This window comes from Oryza glaberrima, chromosome 11 (genome assembly GCF_000147395.1).
Source record: "Oryza glaberrima chromosome 11, OglaRS2, whole genome shotgun sequence".
NCBI lineage: Eukaryota > Viridiplantae > Streptophyta > Magnoliopsida > Poales > Poaceae > Oryza > Oryza glaberrima.
Genome location: NC_068336.1, coordinates 25,014,616 through 25,029,334, shown reverse-complemented (window position 1 = coordinate 25,029,334; position 14,719 = coordinate 25,014,616). Strand labels below are relative to the sequence as shown.

The following is a 14,719-nucleotide window of genomic DNA, read 5'->3' as shown; positions in this document are numbered from 1 at the left end:
TAATGTCTAGTACATACGGTCCACCGCAATATACAAAATACATATGTCCAAAACACTTTACATACAGCACCAATCGCGAGATCCATCCGACGGCATGCAGCACCTAGGTGTAGAAAAACCACCTCCATGGGCTTGCATCCTGAGCAAAGCTAAATGGCATGTGTTCCAATTGCATCGTTGATTATTCACATTGTTTTGAAAAGTAAACGATCAGAGAATTTATCAACAAGAGAAGCCTGCAACTCTGCAAGGATGATAGCCCATTAACCAGTCGATTACATATGTTGAAGTTACAGCACAAGGTTGAAAATGGTCATCAATAACTCCGGGATGTAGGCACATTGAAAGTGGAATAGAAATTACAAAATGATAGCCATAAATCAGTCATTGGATAATAACATCCCAAACAGTCTGCAGAAACTTCACGAGGATGATAAAACACAAGACAAAACAAGATGGTAAACAGTTCTTAAGTTCAGCTGTCCGTTTGTTTCAGGGGGTTGGGAACCCAACTCACCTGCATAGAAAACGAAGCAGTCCATTAGCGTGTGATTAATTAAGTATTTGCTATTTTTTTTCAAAAATGGATTAATTTGATTTTTTTAAGCAACTTTCGTATAGAAATTTTTTACAAAAAACGCACCGTTTAGCAGTTTGAAAAGCGTGTGCGCAGAAGACGAGGAAGAGTAGTTGGGAACCTACCCAAACGAACAGAGACAAAATTATTTCAAATCCATTCAGAAGATAACATCCAGAGACGAAATCATCATCCTTCCAGATCCTTCAACTACTCCCAACCAAAAACTGCTACCTAAATTCCAACCCAACAAGAATTGTTATATTTTCCCCTGAGTCCCACAATCACAACTCATAATTCAGCAAGGAATGCAATTTCAGGAACTAATTAAACGGAACTCGGAGGAAATCCACCTGACAGATTCCATCACTAACCATTCGCCCTTTGCCAACTTCAGATCCATCAGCACTAGTGATGGTGCAGACATCTCCTGCAATCTCAGTTTTGAGACCAATTGCAGTGAGCTGACCAGCAGAAACCAAGCCGATATAGGTACTCATCCCCGGCACATACCACACATCTTGGAGCGCCACCTCCCATGAGTACACAGCTCCAATGCCGTGCATCGGCAACCCTGCGCCGGCGCCGGCACGGTCATCGATGACAAGGCCGGCCATAGGCTTGAGGTCGGAGAAGATACTCTTGTCGCTGGTCATGTGGTTTGTAGCAGCTTCTGTGATGAACCATCTAGGCATTGTTGCTCCGGGCTCTGCACTTATGAAGATGTTGCTGAGACTGCTGACATTGACATTTGCTCTTTCCTCTGGTTTTCTGGAGATGATGGCAGGTGACAGTAGTTGCAGGTTAGGATTTGGATTTGGAATGAACGCAGTGTAGCAATCAAGAGATGATAGAGGCTGGATTAGGTTAATTGTTACAAGAACAAATTAAAATTACTGAAGGAATATTTGCATCTGGTTTTGATGTCCAAATCTTTGAATTCTTGACAAAATAAAAAGTCACTCCCTCCGTCCCATGAAAAAACAAACTATGACTATATGCGACACATCCTAGGACTATAAATTTGGACACACTTATGTCCAGATTCGTTGTACTAGAATATGCCACATCCAATCCTATATTCGTTTTTTTGGGATGGATGGAGTAAGCGACTTTAAGGGTTATGCCACAACTGATAGATAATTGACATATGCAGAAATGCTACCGAAAAGAATGCAGTACCATTGATGCCACCTAACAAATAATAGGCAAATTTTGCTACAGGACATCGCAATTGTGTGTATTTAGCTCACGGACACCGCGAAAGTGAACATTTGGGGGAAGACATCCCATAATCGTAAATATTTGCCCACGGACACTGCGCCATCTCCTCTCCACTTGACGTGTTGACGTGGCAGACGGGAGGCTGTTTTTTGGCCCAATAGGACGCAAATACCCCTCGGCCTTATCTCCTCATATCCACTCGCGTATACCGCCGCCGTCGCGCGGCGCCACCCCCTCACCCATAGCGAGCTCGCCGGAGACAACCGTACCACCAGAGAGCACACACATGTGTTCACATCCGCCGTCCCATTCCCCTTCTCCTTCTCCTCCTCTCCAAGGAGACCACTCCCTACCAACTGATGCTCCACCGGAGCCATCCACACAGCCCCACCACACCACCCCGATCTTGCCACCGTCTCTAGGTCAGGCCACCAAGGAGCGACCCAGGGTGGAAGAACCGCAACCTCCGATCGATGGGACCCCCGGTGCGGCGGGCCCGCCGGCGCAACCTTCGTTCTTCCCCTTGCTGGAGCTGGGTACCTCGGCGGCGCCACCTGCACCCGCGACGACGAGGCAGCCCGGCTCCCCTTCGCCCCATCCTCCTGCCGAGCCGTCGGTCGAGTTCTACCCCTGGTCGGCGGCGTCATCCCCTTCTTCCTCCTCGTACGAAACCGCGGAGGATGACTGGCCGGCGCCGTCGCCGTCCACTCCCCCACCACTGGTCTTAGGCACCTCGCCGGATTCATCCTACACCGAGTCTTCCCCTGCGCGCGATCGCTTCAGCGAGGAGGAGGGCTCGCATGCCGCACCCGAGCCACCGCCGCTGACACCATCGGAGATAAGGCCGAGGGGTATTTGCGTCCGACCGAGCTAAAAAACAGCCTCCCATCTGCCATGTCAGCACGTCAAGTGGAGAGGAGACGGCGCAGTGTCCGTGGGCAAATATCCACGATTATGGGATGTCTTCCCCCAAATGTTCACTTTCGCGGTGTTCATGAGCTAAATACACACAATTGCGATGTCATGTAGCAAAATTTGCCAAAATAATATGCCACCTAGCTGCTACTTTACCCATATTATTTCAATCAATCATGTCCATGGCGCGCAATATCTACAAATTCTTGACTAAAACTTATTATAATATCACAAATCTAGGGTTCTGTGTTCAAGTTCTGAGAATATACATGAAAAAAAAGAGAGAGAAGGAAGCAAACAACCTAGGTATATTCACTGGAAAGCCTCCAATCTCAAGCATTTTCAACATGCATGTCAGAAATCACAAATCAGCTACAAAGTAGCGTTTCGACTACAAATAAAATACAGAAGAACAAAAAAGATTCGAACCAAGGCACAATAATCCTCCAAACAAATGAGTAGCCGAGATCTAATATAAACCCAAATTAAATGCAATCAATCTGCCACTAAAGATACAGCGTACGTATATATGCATCGGGAGGTATGTATTTGAACATGAAGATGAGGAGGAGGAGGAGAATTAAGGCACGTTAATTACCTTCTAACATGCGACCTTTTGCGAGGTGTCATGATCGATCTCCGACGACGAAAACTATCGACGCGTACGACGACGCAAGCCAAACTTGATCGATGGAGTTAGTTCGGATCAGCTGTTCTCATAAAAAGGGAGTTAGCCACCAAATTCGCTCCAAATTAGTTGTTTGACGCATATACAGCATCAATCTATCCTATAATTCACTAATAGTGTGTTACATCCTCATTCCTCATTGATCGGTCAGGATTGCCCCAACCAAATCCAACGTACCGCGTTACACCCACCTCCCACATACTCTCTCCCGCAATACGGATCGCCCCTCTCTCTCTCCTCCCCATCCGTCCCCTCACGCGCACGCGCAATCTCCGCTCCGCTCCGCTCCTTCTCTCCCATCGCTCCCACTCTCCCGGAGCGCAACCGTCACCTCAACTCGCCGCCATCGATTCACCTCGCCAGAACAGCGACGGCCCCATTGCTCTCGGCGCGACGGCGCCGCATCTCGCCCCTCCGCCGTCGTGGTCACCCGTGATCCCTCCTCCCTTGGTACGCCGCCGGACAGTTTCCGTTGTGCCGTCGCCGACGATCCCTCACCGTCACCTGCGATCCCCCCTCCCCTGCCATCCGCTGGTCCTCACGCCGACCGCTAACGGTCCTCCCCTCCAGTAAAGGTAAAGAAGATTTCTCCTGTAATCTCGGATACTGTAACATATTGCAGAGTAGATTTTGATGCTATCATTTTTTTTCATCAGCTTGTTTAATGAACCTTTTTCCTGGGTGACCAACGTTGATTGTGCTATTCACACTTTTCTGCTAGTGTACTGAGACATATATGCTAATCCTCCTTTACCAGATCAGTCTGAACAGCTGCTTCCCATCCGCAAACTGTTGCGATGTGCTTATGGTCGAGGTGGTTATGAACCAAATCAGCACATCAACCTCGGCCTTGCCACGTTCAGAGGTGACCCGACCTGTGAACCCTCTACTGCTTGTGTGTTATTGGTATGAAGCTTTGCGTACATGAACCATGTACTGCTTGTGATTTATACATTTATATATTTAGCCAAAGCAATATCTGAATGCCAAAGCAATATATGATATATGCAGATCAGCCAACGGAAGCAATGGCAGATGGCACTGGGCGTGCAATGGCAGGTGTGCACGAATAAGATCATGGTACGATGTGCATATTCGATAGTTAAGTTTGAACACCATTGCAAATTATTAGTTTTTTCGAAGTAACATTTTGATTCCTACAATGATAATCTGACTAAACAATTTAGTCATTTGCTGGTTATTTATATTCAAATATTGACCATTTCTTATTGTCAGGTGATGCTTCCTTTTATCAATTTATTCCATTTTCAACGCAATTGTGGATGTTAGAATGCCAATGCTTTATTTTCAAAAAGTTTAATCTGAGATAATTCATCAGATTTATTTTTCATGGGCTTATCCTAAAAGAGAAAATGTTATGCTGACCACAAATTATATGTAGGACTATGAAGGGCTCACGCTCTGGTGAATCAGAGTTCAAGTTAAGGATTGAGGAAGGGTTGAAGGGAGAATTTGATCAACTTGCTTTGGTTCATTTGCTTTGGACCCAGAAATTATGGTTCTTTTGCTCATTAAATATAATTTGTTAATCATGCTTGACCACTTGCATATTCTGTATTGGTTATTTCTTCCAGTTTGATGAACAAGCTTGTGGGCATTTGTTGATTTATAGCAATTCAGTGCGTCTACAATGGAGGATAGGGAACCACTATACACCTTTTAACAACCTGAATTCATGTTATATAGTGCTATGACTATGCAAATTCATGCATATGACTCATCTCCAAACTCATCTTAATGGTTGTGAACAGTGGCACTTCCCTTATCGGTTCCATGACAATCGTGTTGAGTTCTGGCACCATGTCACCATGAACTCTCTTCGGTGGCTCCCGTGGCTGTTGTTGCGATTGGCGCCATTCTTGTGCCCGGACGCAGTGCGTACCAAGGTATACACTAATTGCTCTTCCATTATATTGCTTGCAAATCAAACCAAATTATACACTAGTTCCTCTTCCATTATGTTGCTTGCAAATCAGCAAATTAGTTTGAAGATGTACACATTGTATATTTGTGTGATTAGTCTCTTGTGATTAAGAACAATATTATAATAGAATCTAACCTTTTGTGGAAGTGAGTTGGCATCCCTCTTCCTGAGATCTCAAAACCCATGAAACTAGGCTGGCTTGATCTCTTCCATTTTTATAGGCACAACAGCTGCCTGATGAAATGCTTTTTAATGTAAATAAGTTGGTGATAGATTCTGGAGCTTTCTAATTTTTAGAGGTGTTTTGATATGCGGTTCAAGAAATTGTGGCAGTACTGATTTTCATTTTGCCCAATAGTCCTCGCTGGAATTTTGCCGCATCTGTCTGTTATCTTGAACTGAATTAGCTGGTCTTAAACTAGATCATATTTTCTATAGTCCATCTATTAATTATTGATGTCTAAATCGTAGTTCGTGGGCCATTTGATACTATTGAAAAAATAAATGGGGGCAACTCCTTTGTCGTATGCCCATGTGTCCATTTCTTGCGCTTTTATATGATAAAATTTGTCGCTGACACTTTGGCAGAATTTCATGGAGGGAACTCTTTTGCAGTACGGGGGACATGAGACTTCAGATGGTTCATGAGATGGAGCTGCTGACTCCCTACTGCTGAGCTATTTTTGATCTGGACCTGTTGTTTTTCTGAAAATGTGTTGTTTTCTTTTGCAGTATGAGGGGTTACCATGTTTGCTTGTTATAACAATGTGCACAAGCACAGGAATTCTTTGTTTATATACTGAGCACAATTAATACATTTTTCTATATTTATAGATGCATCAGCAGGATCGATTAATGAGAACAAACATCCTAATATCTATGTTATTTGGTGTTTTTGTATTGGAAAGCAATGCAAATGCTTTTCAATGTTCTCATATTGTTTTGAGTTAAATGCTTTTACAGCTGTAAATATTGTCAATGAAAAAAGAAGGATATGAAACATCTATATCATCTTTTGGGAGTGATATGTATTTCACTAGAATAACATATTCACTTTTTATTATGTGATTACCATAAACATTTACCGATATAGATTTGGGAGTGATATGTATTTCACTAGAATAACATATTCACTTTTTATTATGTGATTACCATAAACATTTACCATCACCGTAGCGTTAGCACGGGCATAGTAATAGTATATCCTGGTGGTAGGGTGGGCCGGCCCAACGTTATTACTCAAATTAATTGCTGCTAGTGGATCTCATTCCTCCGAACTAATTCCGTTTTGATCGCTGGTTTAAAACCTCATAAATCAACTGATGGTAAACATCTATTTTCAGCTTTAATTTGTTCACAAGCGTACACGATGCTCTCGAAAATAACTTCAATTCAGCAAAAAAAAAAACAAAAAAAACAAAAACAAAACCGGCGGCAAAGTGATTTCTTTGGTGGCCAAAAAATTGCCGTTAAGTTTATAAATATTCTTGACGGTTCTAACTAAGCTACCAAGAATAAGAAATTTCCTTGGTGGGGTTCTGACTGCCAAGAATAAGAAGTTTTCTTTGCGGTTTCATTATCGCCAAGTACAGGTATATTTTTGTCGGTTTGGACCGACAAGGTTATTTTACTTGGCGCTTTCGAAAGTTGGCAATCTTCCATCGTCCAAAAGGCTACAGATATAAACAGCCCAAAAGGCTACAAGAACTTAACAAGGATGGTAAAAAACATCAGGTCGAACCAAGATGGTAACCACATTAACAAGCTAGGAAGGTAAAAGACATGGTCAAACCAACATGGTAAGCATTTCTTCAGTTCTATGCTCATGGTCATAGGCAGCAACATAACCAGCATCATTCATTCAATTACATTCAGAAAACCTCCAGATTCTCAACTAACTACTGAAAAGTGCCATTTAAATTCTAACCCAACAAGCATTAGATAGAGTAGGCGATATTAGCCACCATATGAGTCTTGACTACCACAACTGATACTGCAGCGAGGAATTTCCAGTGCTAATTAAGCGGAACTTTGAGGAATTCCACCTCATAGACTGCACCTGATCTATTAGCTTTGCCAACTACAGATCCATCACTAGCTCTAGTGACGGTGCAGACACCTCGGAAAATCGAAACTTCGAGCCCAAGTTGACAGAGCTGGCCAACAGAAACCAAGTTGCAATTGATACCCGGCACATACCACACGTCTGGGATCGCCACCATCTCTGTGTTCACAGCTCCACTGCCATGCACTTGCAATCCTGCGCCGTTGCCACCACCAACGACACGGCCAGTCACGGGCTTGAGGTCGGAGATGAGGCTCTGGTCGCGGGTCATGTGATTGGTAGCAGCAGTTGCAATGTACCATTTACCCTTCGCTGCTTCCTCTGGGCTTCTGGAGATAGTGGCAAGCAACAGTAGCAGGTTAGGACTTGATTTAGGAGTGAATGCCAATCAAGAAGGTACAAGGTTTAGCTACATTAGTTTGCAAAACAATGATCGTTAATCGCTGAAGGAATTTAGTGTCAATCGGTACACTGTTGGCAAAACATTAGCATCAGATTTCACTGCTTAATCAACAAATTCTTGACATAAACACCATTACAGTCTCAAGAATATAGGCTTTTGGGTGGCTTTATGCACTCCTAAGAGTTTAAGTTTTGATAAATGCTACCACAAAGAATGTATTGCCACTGATGCTGCCCTAAAAACACATCACTTGCTACTTTACATAAATTTCAATCATCCGGGTTCATGTCCAGATTCGGAAATTATTAAACTTTATATAAATTTCCGTCATTCGTATTCATGTCCAGATTCGAAAATTATTATCTACAGCCCATCAGAATCCGACAAATCTACAAGCGAATGCAGTGTAAGCAATCTAAGAATGGCACAGGCTAGCTGGATTAGTTCACAAGAAAGGTAATCACTGAAGAAATTTTAGTGTCAGACGGTCAGGGGTTGCTGGCAAAACATTAGCATCAGATTCTTCACATCCAAGATCTACAAATTCTTGATGTGAACCCCATTAGAGTATCAGAAATCTAAGGTTTTGGTTAGGTGTATGCAACAGCAAAGGAATGTGCTGCCATTCAAGCTACCCTAAAAATAGACAAAAATACAACACTTGCTAGTTTGCCCAAATTTTAATAATTGCTGTTCATATCCAGATGTTCAAATTATTAACTAAAACCCAATAAGACTCACAGATCTAGGGTTATGTGGTTCTGTGTAAATGATCATATCTACAAATTCGTGGCATAAAACGCCTTAAAATATCACAAATCTAGGGTTTTAATGATGTAGTTACCCCTAAAAATTGAAACCTTGAAAGTGCTACTTAAAATAATGCAATGCAACGTATGCCACACCAAAAATACACCAAATGCTTCTATACTATTTGCCCATATTTTAATCATGTCCAGATCTATAAATTCTTTAACCTAAAACCCATTATAATATGAAGAGAGAAACAAACAAAAGTAGTAGGTGTTCCCAAGAAATCCTCAAATCCCAAAGCATTCCTTCATCTTGCACAGCATCTTCCAAGAAATGAAATTGGAGATTGAAAGATTCGAACCAAAGCACAACCCACCAAACAAAGATGGGTCCAGATCGATCAAACAAAACGACGCGATAAATAAACAGAGCACGTGTGCAAGAGTTGAGCTAGGAGGAGGAGGGGGAGGAGAGAGGGCACATTACACTTGGAACGCCGGGTAGGAGCCCATCTCCGACGAGTCGGCGGCGGTGGCGAGGCCGAGGCGGCGAGGGCGTGAGCTCCGGGAGAAGAGAAGACGAGAGAAACTGCTACGCGCACACAAGATGGTTCACACCGCAACACACATATGTATCGTGGTTCGTGTACTCCTCCTGGTGGGCCCCGGTTGGCATAGGGAGTATTATTGCTATTATTAATTTTTTTTGAAGGGTTATTATTGCTATTACTCCAGTATTACGGAGTAACTTTTGAAGGGCAATTATTATTCCTTTTATTTTTGGGAGTAATTAGTGTTTTCCTCTGACCAAATTTTGCCATGAATTGAATAATTGATAAGGGTGGACGGACGAAAAATACACGTCCCATTTTTACCCCAAACGTAGAGAATTGAGACAGGAGTAACAGTTTATTAGAGATAAAAAAAAAGGTAATTTTGCATCTAAAACTTATATGTATAAATAATCTTAGCAACTTAAAAGCCAAAGCTAAAAAAATTATGTTAAAAATACCTTAAATCCAACTTCAAAATTAAATTTTAAAATTTAAATTTTGGCTTTAGCTTATTCATTTTAGGTCTACCGATGGAACTCTATCATGTACCATACTACCATGCAACATGAATGGAGATTTGGTCGACGGGAGAGAATCTTGCAAAGATAATCAGACATAATTCAGCGATGCAGGAAGACTGAAACTGGAATAATAATTGCAAGTCGATGGATATGAACAGCCCAACGGGCTACAGGAACTTAACAACAGTGGTAAAAGACAAGGTCAATCCAACATGGTAAACTCATCACTTCTGCTCATAGCCAGCGACATAACCAACATCATCCTTCTTTCACTTTTTACATTCAGAAAAACCTCCAGATCCTTAACTAACAACTGAAAGATCCCACTTAAGTTCTAACCCAACAAGCATTGGAAACAGTACGCGATATTAGCCACCATATGAGTCTGACTACCACAACTGATACTGCAGCGAGGAATTTCTGGTGCTAATTAAGCGGAACTTTGAGGAATTCCACCTCATAGATCGCACCTGATCTACGCGCTTTGCCAACTACAGATGCATCACTAGCTCTAGTGACAGTGCAGCCACCACGGTCGAACGAAATGTTGAGCCCAAGTAGAGAGAGCTGGGGAACAGAAACCAGGTTCGCGTTGATCCCCGGCACATGCCACACGTCTGGGATCGCCACCGTCTCTGTGTTCACAGCTCCACTGCCATGCACCTTCAACCCTGCGCCGTTGCCACGGCTAACGACCCGGCCGGTCACAGGCTTGAGGTCGGAGATGAGGCTCTGGTCGCGAGTCATGTGGTTGGTAGCAGCAGTTGCCATGTACCATTTACCCTTCGCTGCTTCCTCTGGGCTTCTGGAGATAGTAACAAGCAACAGTAGCAGGTTAGGACTTGATTCAGGAATGAATGCCAATCAAGAAGGTACAAGGTTTAGCTACATTAGTTTGCAAAACAATGATCGTTAATCACTGAAGGAAATTTAGACTGTTGGCAAAACATTAGCATCAGATTTTCACTTCTTAATCTACAGATTCTTGACATAAACGCCATTGCAGTCTCATAAATCTAGGCTTATGGGTGGCTTTATTCTCTCCCAAGATTTAAAAATGAAATTGCAAAGAATGTACACCATTGATGCTACCCTAAAAGCACATCACTTGCTACTTTACCTAATTTTCAATCATGTTCATGTCTCAATTTCGAAATTATTAACTAAAAACCCATTAAAATCCCACAAATCTAGGAGCGAATGCAGCGCAAGAAATCTATGAATGATGAAGGCTAGCTTAGATTAGATCGCAACCATCAGAATCAGATTTTTCGCATCCAGAACTACAAATTCTTGGCATAAACCCCACTAAATCTCAGAAACTAGGTTCTGAGCATTCGTACAATTTGATACAACAAAGAATGTACTGCAATTCATGCTACCCTGAAAATACACCACTTGAAACTAGGGTTATGGATGGGTTTATGCCACAGCAAGGAATGCACTTTTCCCAAATTCATTATTCCTGTTCATGTCCAGATCTGCAAGTTTATAACTAAAGACCATTCAATACACACAAATCTAGGGCTTCGTGGTTCTGGGTAATGATCAGATCTACAAATTCGTGGCATAAAACCCCTAAAAATCTCACAAATCTAGGGCTTTGCTACAACAATCACCCCCCCCCCCCCCCACAAAAAAATTGAAACTTTAGAAGTGCCACTATAAAGAATGCAATGCCACACCAAAGGTATACCAAATGCTTCTATACTACTTTACCCATATTTTAATCATGTAAGACCATGTTCAAATCTACAAATTCTTAAACCTAAAACCCACTAGAATATAAAAGGGGAAACAAACAAAGTAGGTATTCCCAAGAAATCATTAAATCCCAAAGCATTCCTCCATCTTGCACAACATCTTCCAACAAATGAAATCTGAACATGGAAAACTTGAAACAAAGCACAACCCACCAAAAAAAGGATGGGGTCCTCCAGATCGATCCAAAGAAACGACGCACGCGCGACAAGGAATCAAACTCATATGTACAGAGCACGTGTGCAGGGGGAGGAGATGGGAGGGGAGAGACGGCACATTACACTTGGAACACCGGGTAGGAGGCCATCTCGTCGGCGGGCGGTGGCGAGGCCGAGGGCGGCGAGGCGGCGAGAGCTCGGGGAGAAGACGAGAGAAACTGCTACGGGTACACACAAGCTGGTTCGCACACCGCATATATGTAGGAGTATCCAGTATCCTCGACTAGTCGACTCCTGGTGGGCCCCGGTTGTCATAGGGAGTATTATTGCTATTATTAATTGTTTTGAAGGGTTATTATTACTAATATTATTGCTATTGTTTTTTTTGAACGGCAAATATTATGAGATTGCTATTATTATTTTAGAGTAATTACTTTTTTTCTGAACCAAATTTGTCATGAATGGAGGTATAAGTTGTGTTATTTTGTCAATGTTCCCTACTTTTTCTCTCTCGTTTTTCGTGCACGTTTCTTAAACCGTCAAACGGTATATTTTTTATAAAAATGTTTTATAGAAAAGTTGTTTTTAAAATTTCATACTAATTCTTTTTAAAAAAAATTAACTGGTATGAAATTAATTACTACCACTGAAATTCAAGGACAATGCTAGAAAGTCTTATAATATAATACGGAGGATGAGCAATTACAAATTTACCACTACTTTGAATTGTTATTGCAAGACTGCTACTAGAAAATTACAAAAATACCACTAGAACTGTCATTCGAATAGCATTCTTGCAAAATTGAAAAAAACGGTGGCAAATTTGCAAATGCCCTGACGGAGGAAGTATATGCTAATCTATCCCATTGTTATTAATTATATACGCTAATCTATCCCATCATTTTGCGTGCGCCAACCTCCACACACAGCCTAAAGAGCTTTGCTGTAACGTGTAACATCATGCATGGAGAATTGGTCGACAAGAGAGAACCTTGCAAAGATAATCATTGACATACTGAAGTTACAGGTTACAGCACAAGATTGAAAATGACCACCAATAAATCAGCAGGGCAGGAACACTGAAACTGAAATGGCAATTGCAAGTCGATGGATATGAACAGCTCAACAGGCTACAGGAACTTAAAAACAGTGGTAAAAGACAAGGTCAAACCAACATGGTAAAATCCTCAGTTCTGCTCACAGGCAGCTGTAAAATCCTCAGTTCTGCTCACAGGCAGCTCCTTCTTTCACTTTTTAGTTTTTACATTCAGAGAAAACTCCAGATCCCTTAACTACTGAAAGATCCAACTTAAGTTCCAAACCAACAAGCATTGCATATAGTAGGCAATATCATCATACGAGTCTGACTACCCCAACTGATACTGCAGCAAGGAATTTCTGGTGCTAATTAAGGGGAACCTTGAGGAATTCCACCTCATAGACTCCACCTGATCTACGCGCTTTGCCAACTACAGATCCATCACTAACTCTAGTGACGGTGCATACACCTCGGCCAATCGAAATGCTGAGGCCAAGTTCATTGAGCTGGTCAACAGAAACCAAGTTTTCATCAATCTCCGGCACATACCACACTTCTGCAGGGAGAACCACAGTTTCTGTGTTCACAGCTCCCCTGCCCTGCACCTTCAACCCTGCACCATTGCCATCAGCAATGATATTACGGCCATCGGCGACAGGCTTGAGGTCGGAGATGAGGCTCTTGTCATTGGTCATGTGGTTGGTAGCAGCAGTTGCGATGTACCATTTACCCTTCCCTGCTTCCTCTGGGCTTCTGGAGATAATAGCAAGCAAGAGTAGGCAGATTAGGAATTGATTTACAAGCGAATGAATTGTAAGCAATCAAAGAATGGTACAGGCTAGTTAGAATAGTTTTCTGTTTCCAAGAATGATGAGGAATTTAAGTGTGTCAATCGGTGGTGAAATATTAGCATCAGATTTTGTTTCTAATCTATAAATTCTTGACATAAAACCCATTAGAATATCAGAAATCTAGACTTTTGGTGAATTTATGCCACCCCTAAGATTTTTCACTACAAAAAATGCTACCACAAAGAATATACTGCCATCGGTGGTACCCTCAAAATACATCAGTTGCTTAAACCAAATTTTAACCATTCATATTCATGTCCAAAATCTGCAAATTATTAACTAAAATCAATTATAATCCCACAGATCTACGAGCAAGTGCAGTATATATAAGCAACCTAATAATTTTCATAAGAACGGTAATTACTGAAGGAATTTTAGTCTCATAGCATCAGATATTTCGCATCCAGATCCACACATTCTTGGTGTAAACCCCGTTACATCAGAAATCTAGGATTTTAGATGGGTTTATGCCACAGCAAGGAATGTACTGCCATTCAAGCTACCCTAGAAAGTAGAAAGACACCACTTTTTACTTTGCCCAAATTTTAATTATTCCTGTTCATGTCCAGATGTGAAAATTATTAACTAAAACTCATTCAGGTTCTTCACAAATCCAGGTCTTTTTTTTTTCTATCTAAACAATCAGATCTACAAATTCACACAAATATAGGGTTTTGCAACCCAAGTAATGTAATGCCACATGGCCCACATATACCACACCAAAGATGCAACAAATGCTTCAATGCTACTTTACCCATATTTTAATCATGCAAGATCATGTTCAGATCTACAAATTCTTAACCCTAAAACCCATTAGAATAAGGAAGGGGGCACAAACAAAGTAGGCATTAAAAAAAATCCTCAAAATCACAAGCATTCCTCCATGTTATCCATCATCTACAAGTAGGAAATCGAAGGCGAGAGATTCGAACCAAAGCAACAAGCCACCAAAAATGTTGGGGGGTCTATATCGATCTAAGGAAACGACGTGATAACGAATCAAGCTCCTGTACAGCTGAGAAAGAGGAGGAGGAGGAGGAGAAGGCACATTACACTCCGAACGCCGGCCATGAGGCGGAGGAGGCCATCTCCGACGAGACGACGGTGGGCGGTGGTGGCGGCGTGCGTTCGTGAGTTCGGAGAAGGGATGAGAAGAAGTGCTGCGCGTACCAAAGCTTGGCTCACACTCACACACCGCACATGCTATACATATCCTGGACTCTTGGTGGGCCCCAATTGGCATAGGGATTATTGTTGCTGTTATTA

The 14,719-nt window shown here is 42.1% G+C and overlaps 3 protein-coding genes across 3 annotated transcripts; all 3 read right to left on the bottom strand.

The window, feature by feature from the left end:
- Positions 1-810: 810 nt before the first annotated feature.
- On the bottom strand, positions 811-3,346 carry LOC127753706 (uncharacterized). The gene is made up of 2 exons (XM_052279120.1): positions 3,315-3,346; positions 811-1,348 (listed from the first exon to the last, which is right to left on the bottom strand). The coding sequence occupies exons 1-2, from the start codon at positions 3,344-3,346 to the stop codon at positions 901-903; spliced, it is 480 nt and encodes a 159-aa protein (XP_052135080.1). The 3' UTR covers positions 811-900.
- A 6,488-nt stretch (positions 3,347-9,834) lies between these two features.
- Positions 9,835-11,799, bottom strand: LOC127755578 (uncharacterized). The gene is made up of 2 exons (XM_052281257.1): positions 11,687-11,799; positions 9,835-10,449 (listed from the first exon to the last, which is right to left on the bottom strand). Exons 1-2 carry the CDS (start codon positions 11,710-11,712, stop codon positions 10,071-10,073), a joined length of 405 nt encoding a protein of 134 aa, XP_052137217.1. The 5' UTR covers positions 11,713-11,799; the 3' UTR covers positions 9,835-10,070.
- An 874-nt stretch (positions 11,800-12,673) lies between these two features.
- Positions 12,674-14,648, bottom strand: LOC127755577 (uncharacterized). Its single transcript, XM_052281255.1, has 2 exons — positions 14,507-14,648; positions 12,674-13,355 (listed from the first exon to the last, which is right to left on the bottom strand). Exons 1-2 carry the CDS (start codon positions 14,539-14,541, stop codon positions 12,968-12,970), a joined length of 423 nt encoding a protein of 140 aa, XP_052137215.1. The 5' UTR covers positions 14,542-14,648; the 3' UTR covers positions 12,674-12,967.
- Positions 14,649-14,719: the final 71 nt, after the last annotated feature.

Bases quoted from the DNA above. Each gene is read 5' to 3' on its own strand.
- LOC127753706 (XM_052279120.1), bottom strand. From the start codon at position 3,346: ATGACACCTCGCAAAAGGTCGCATGTTAGAAG. The intron at 1,349-3,314 runs GTAATTAACGTG...CATCATCTCCAG, and splicing joins AAAAGGTCGCATGTTAGAAG to AAAACCAGAGGAAAGAGCAA.
- LOC127755578 (XM_052281257.1), bottom strand. From the start codon at position 11,712: ATGGCCTCCTACCCGGTGTTCCAAGT. The intron at 10,450-11,686 runs GTAATGTGCCGT...TACTATCTCCAG, and splicing joins TCCTACCCGGTGTTCCAAGT to AAGCCCAGAGGAAGCAGCGA.
- LOC127755577 (XM_052281255.1), bottom strand. From the start codon at position 14,541: ATGGCCTCCTCCGCCTCATGGCCGGCGTTCGGAGT. The intron at 13,356-14,506 runs GTAATGTGCCTT...TATTATCTCCAG, and splicing joins TCATGGCCGGCGTTCGGAGT to AAGCCCAGAGGAAGCAGGGA.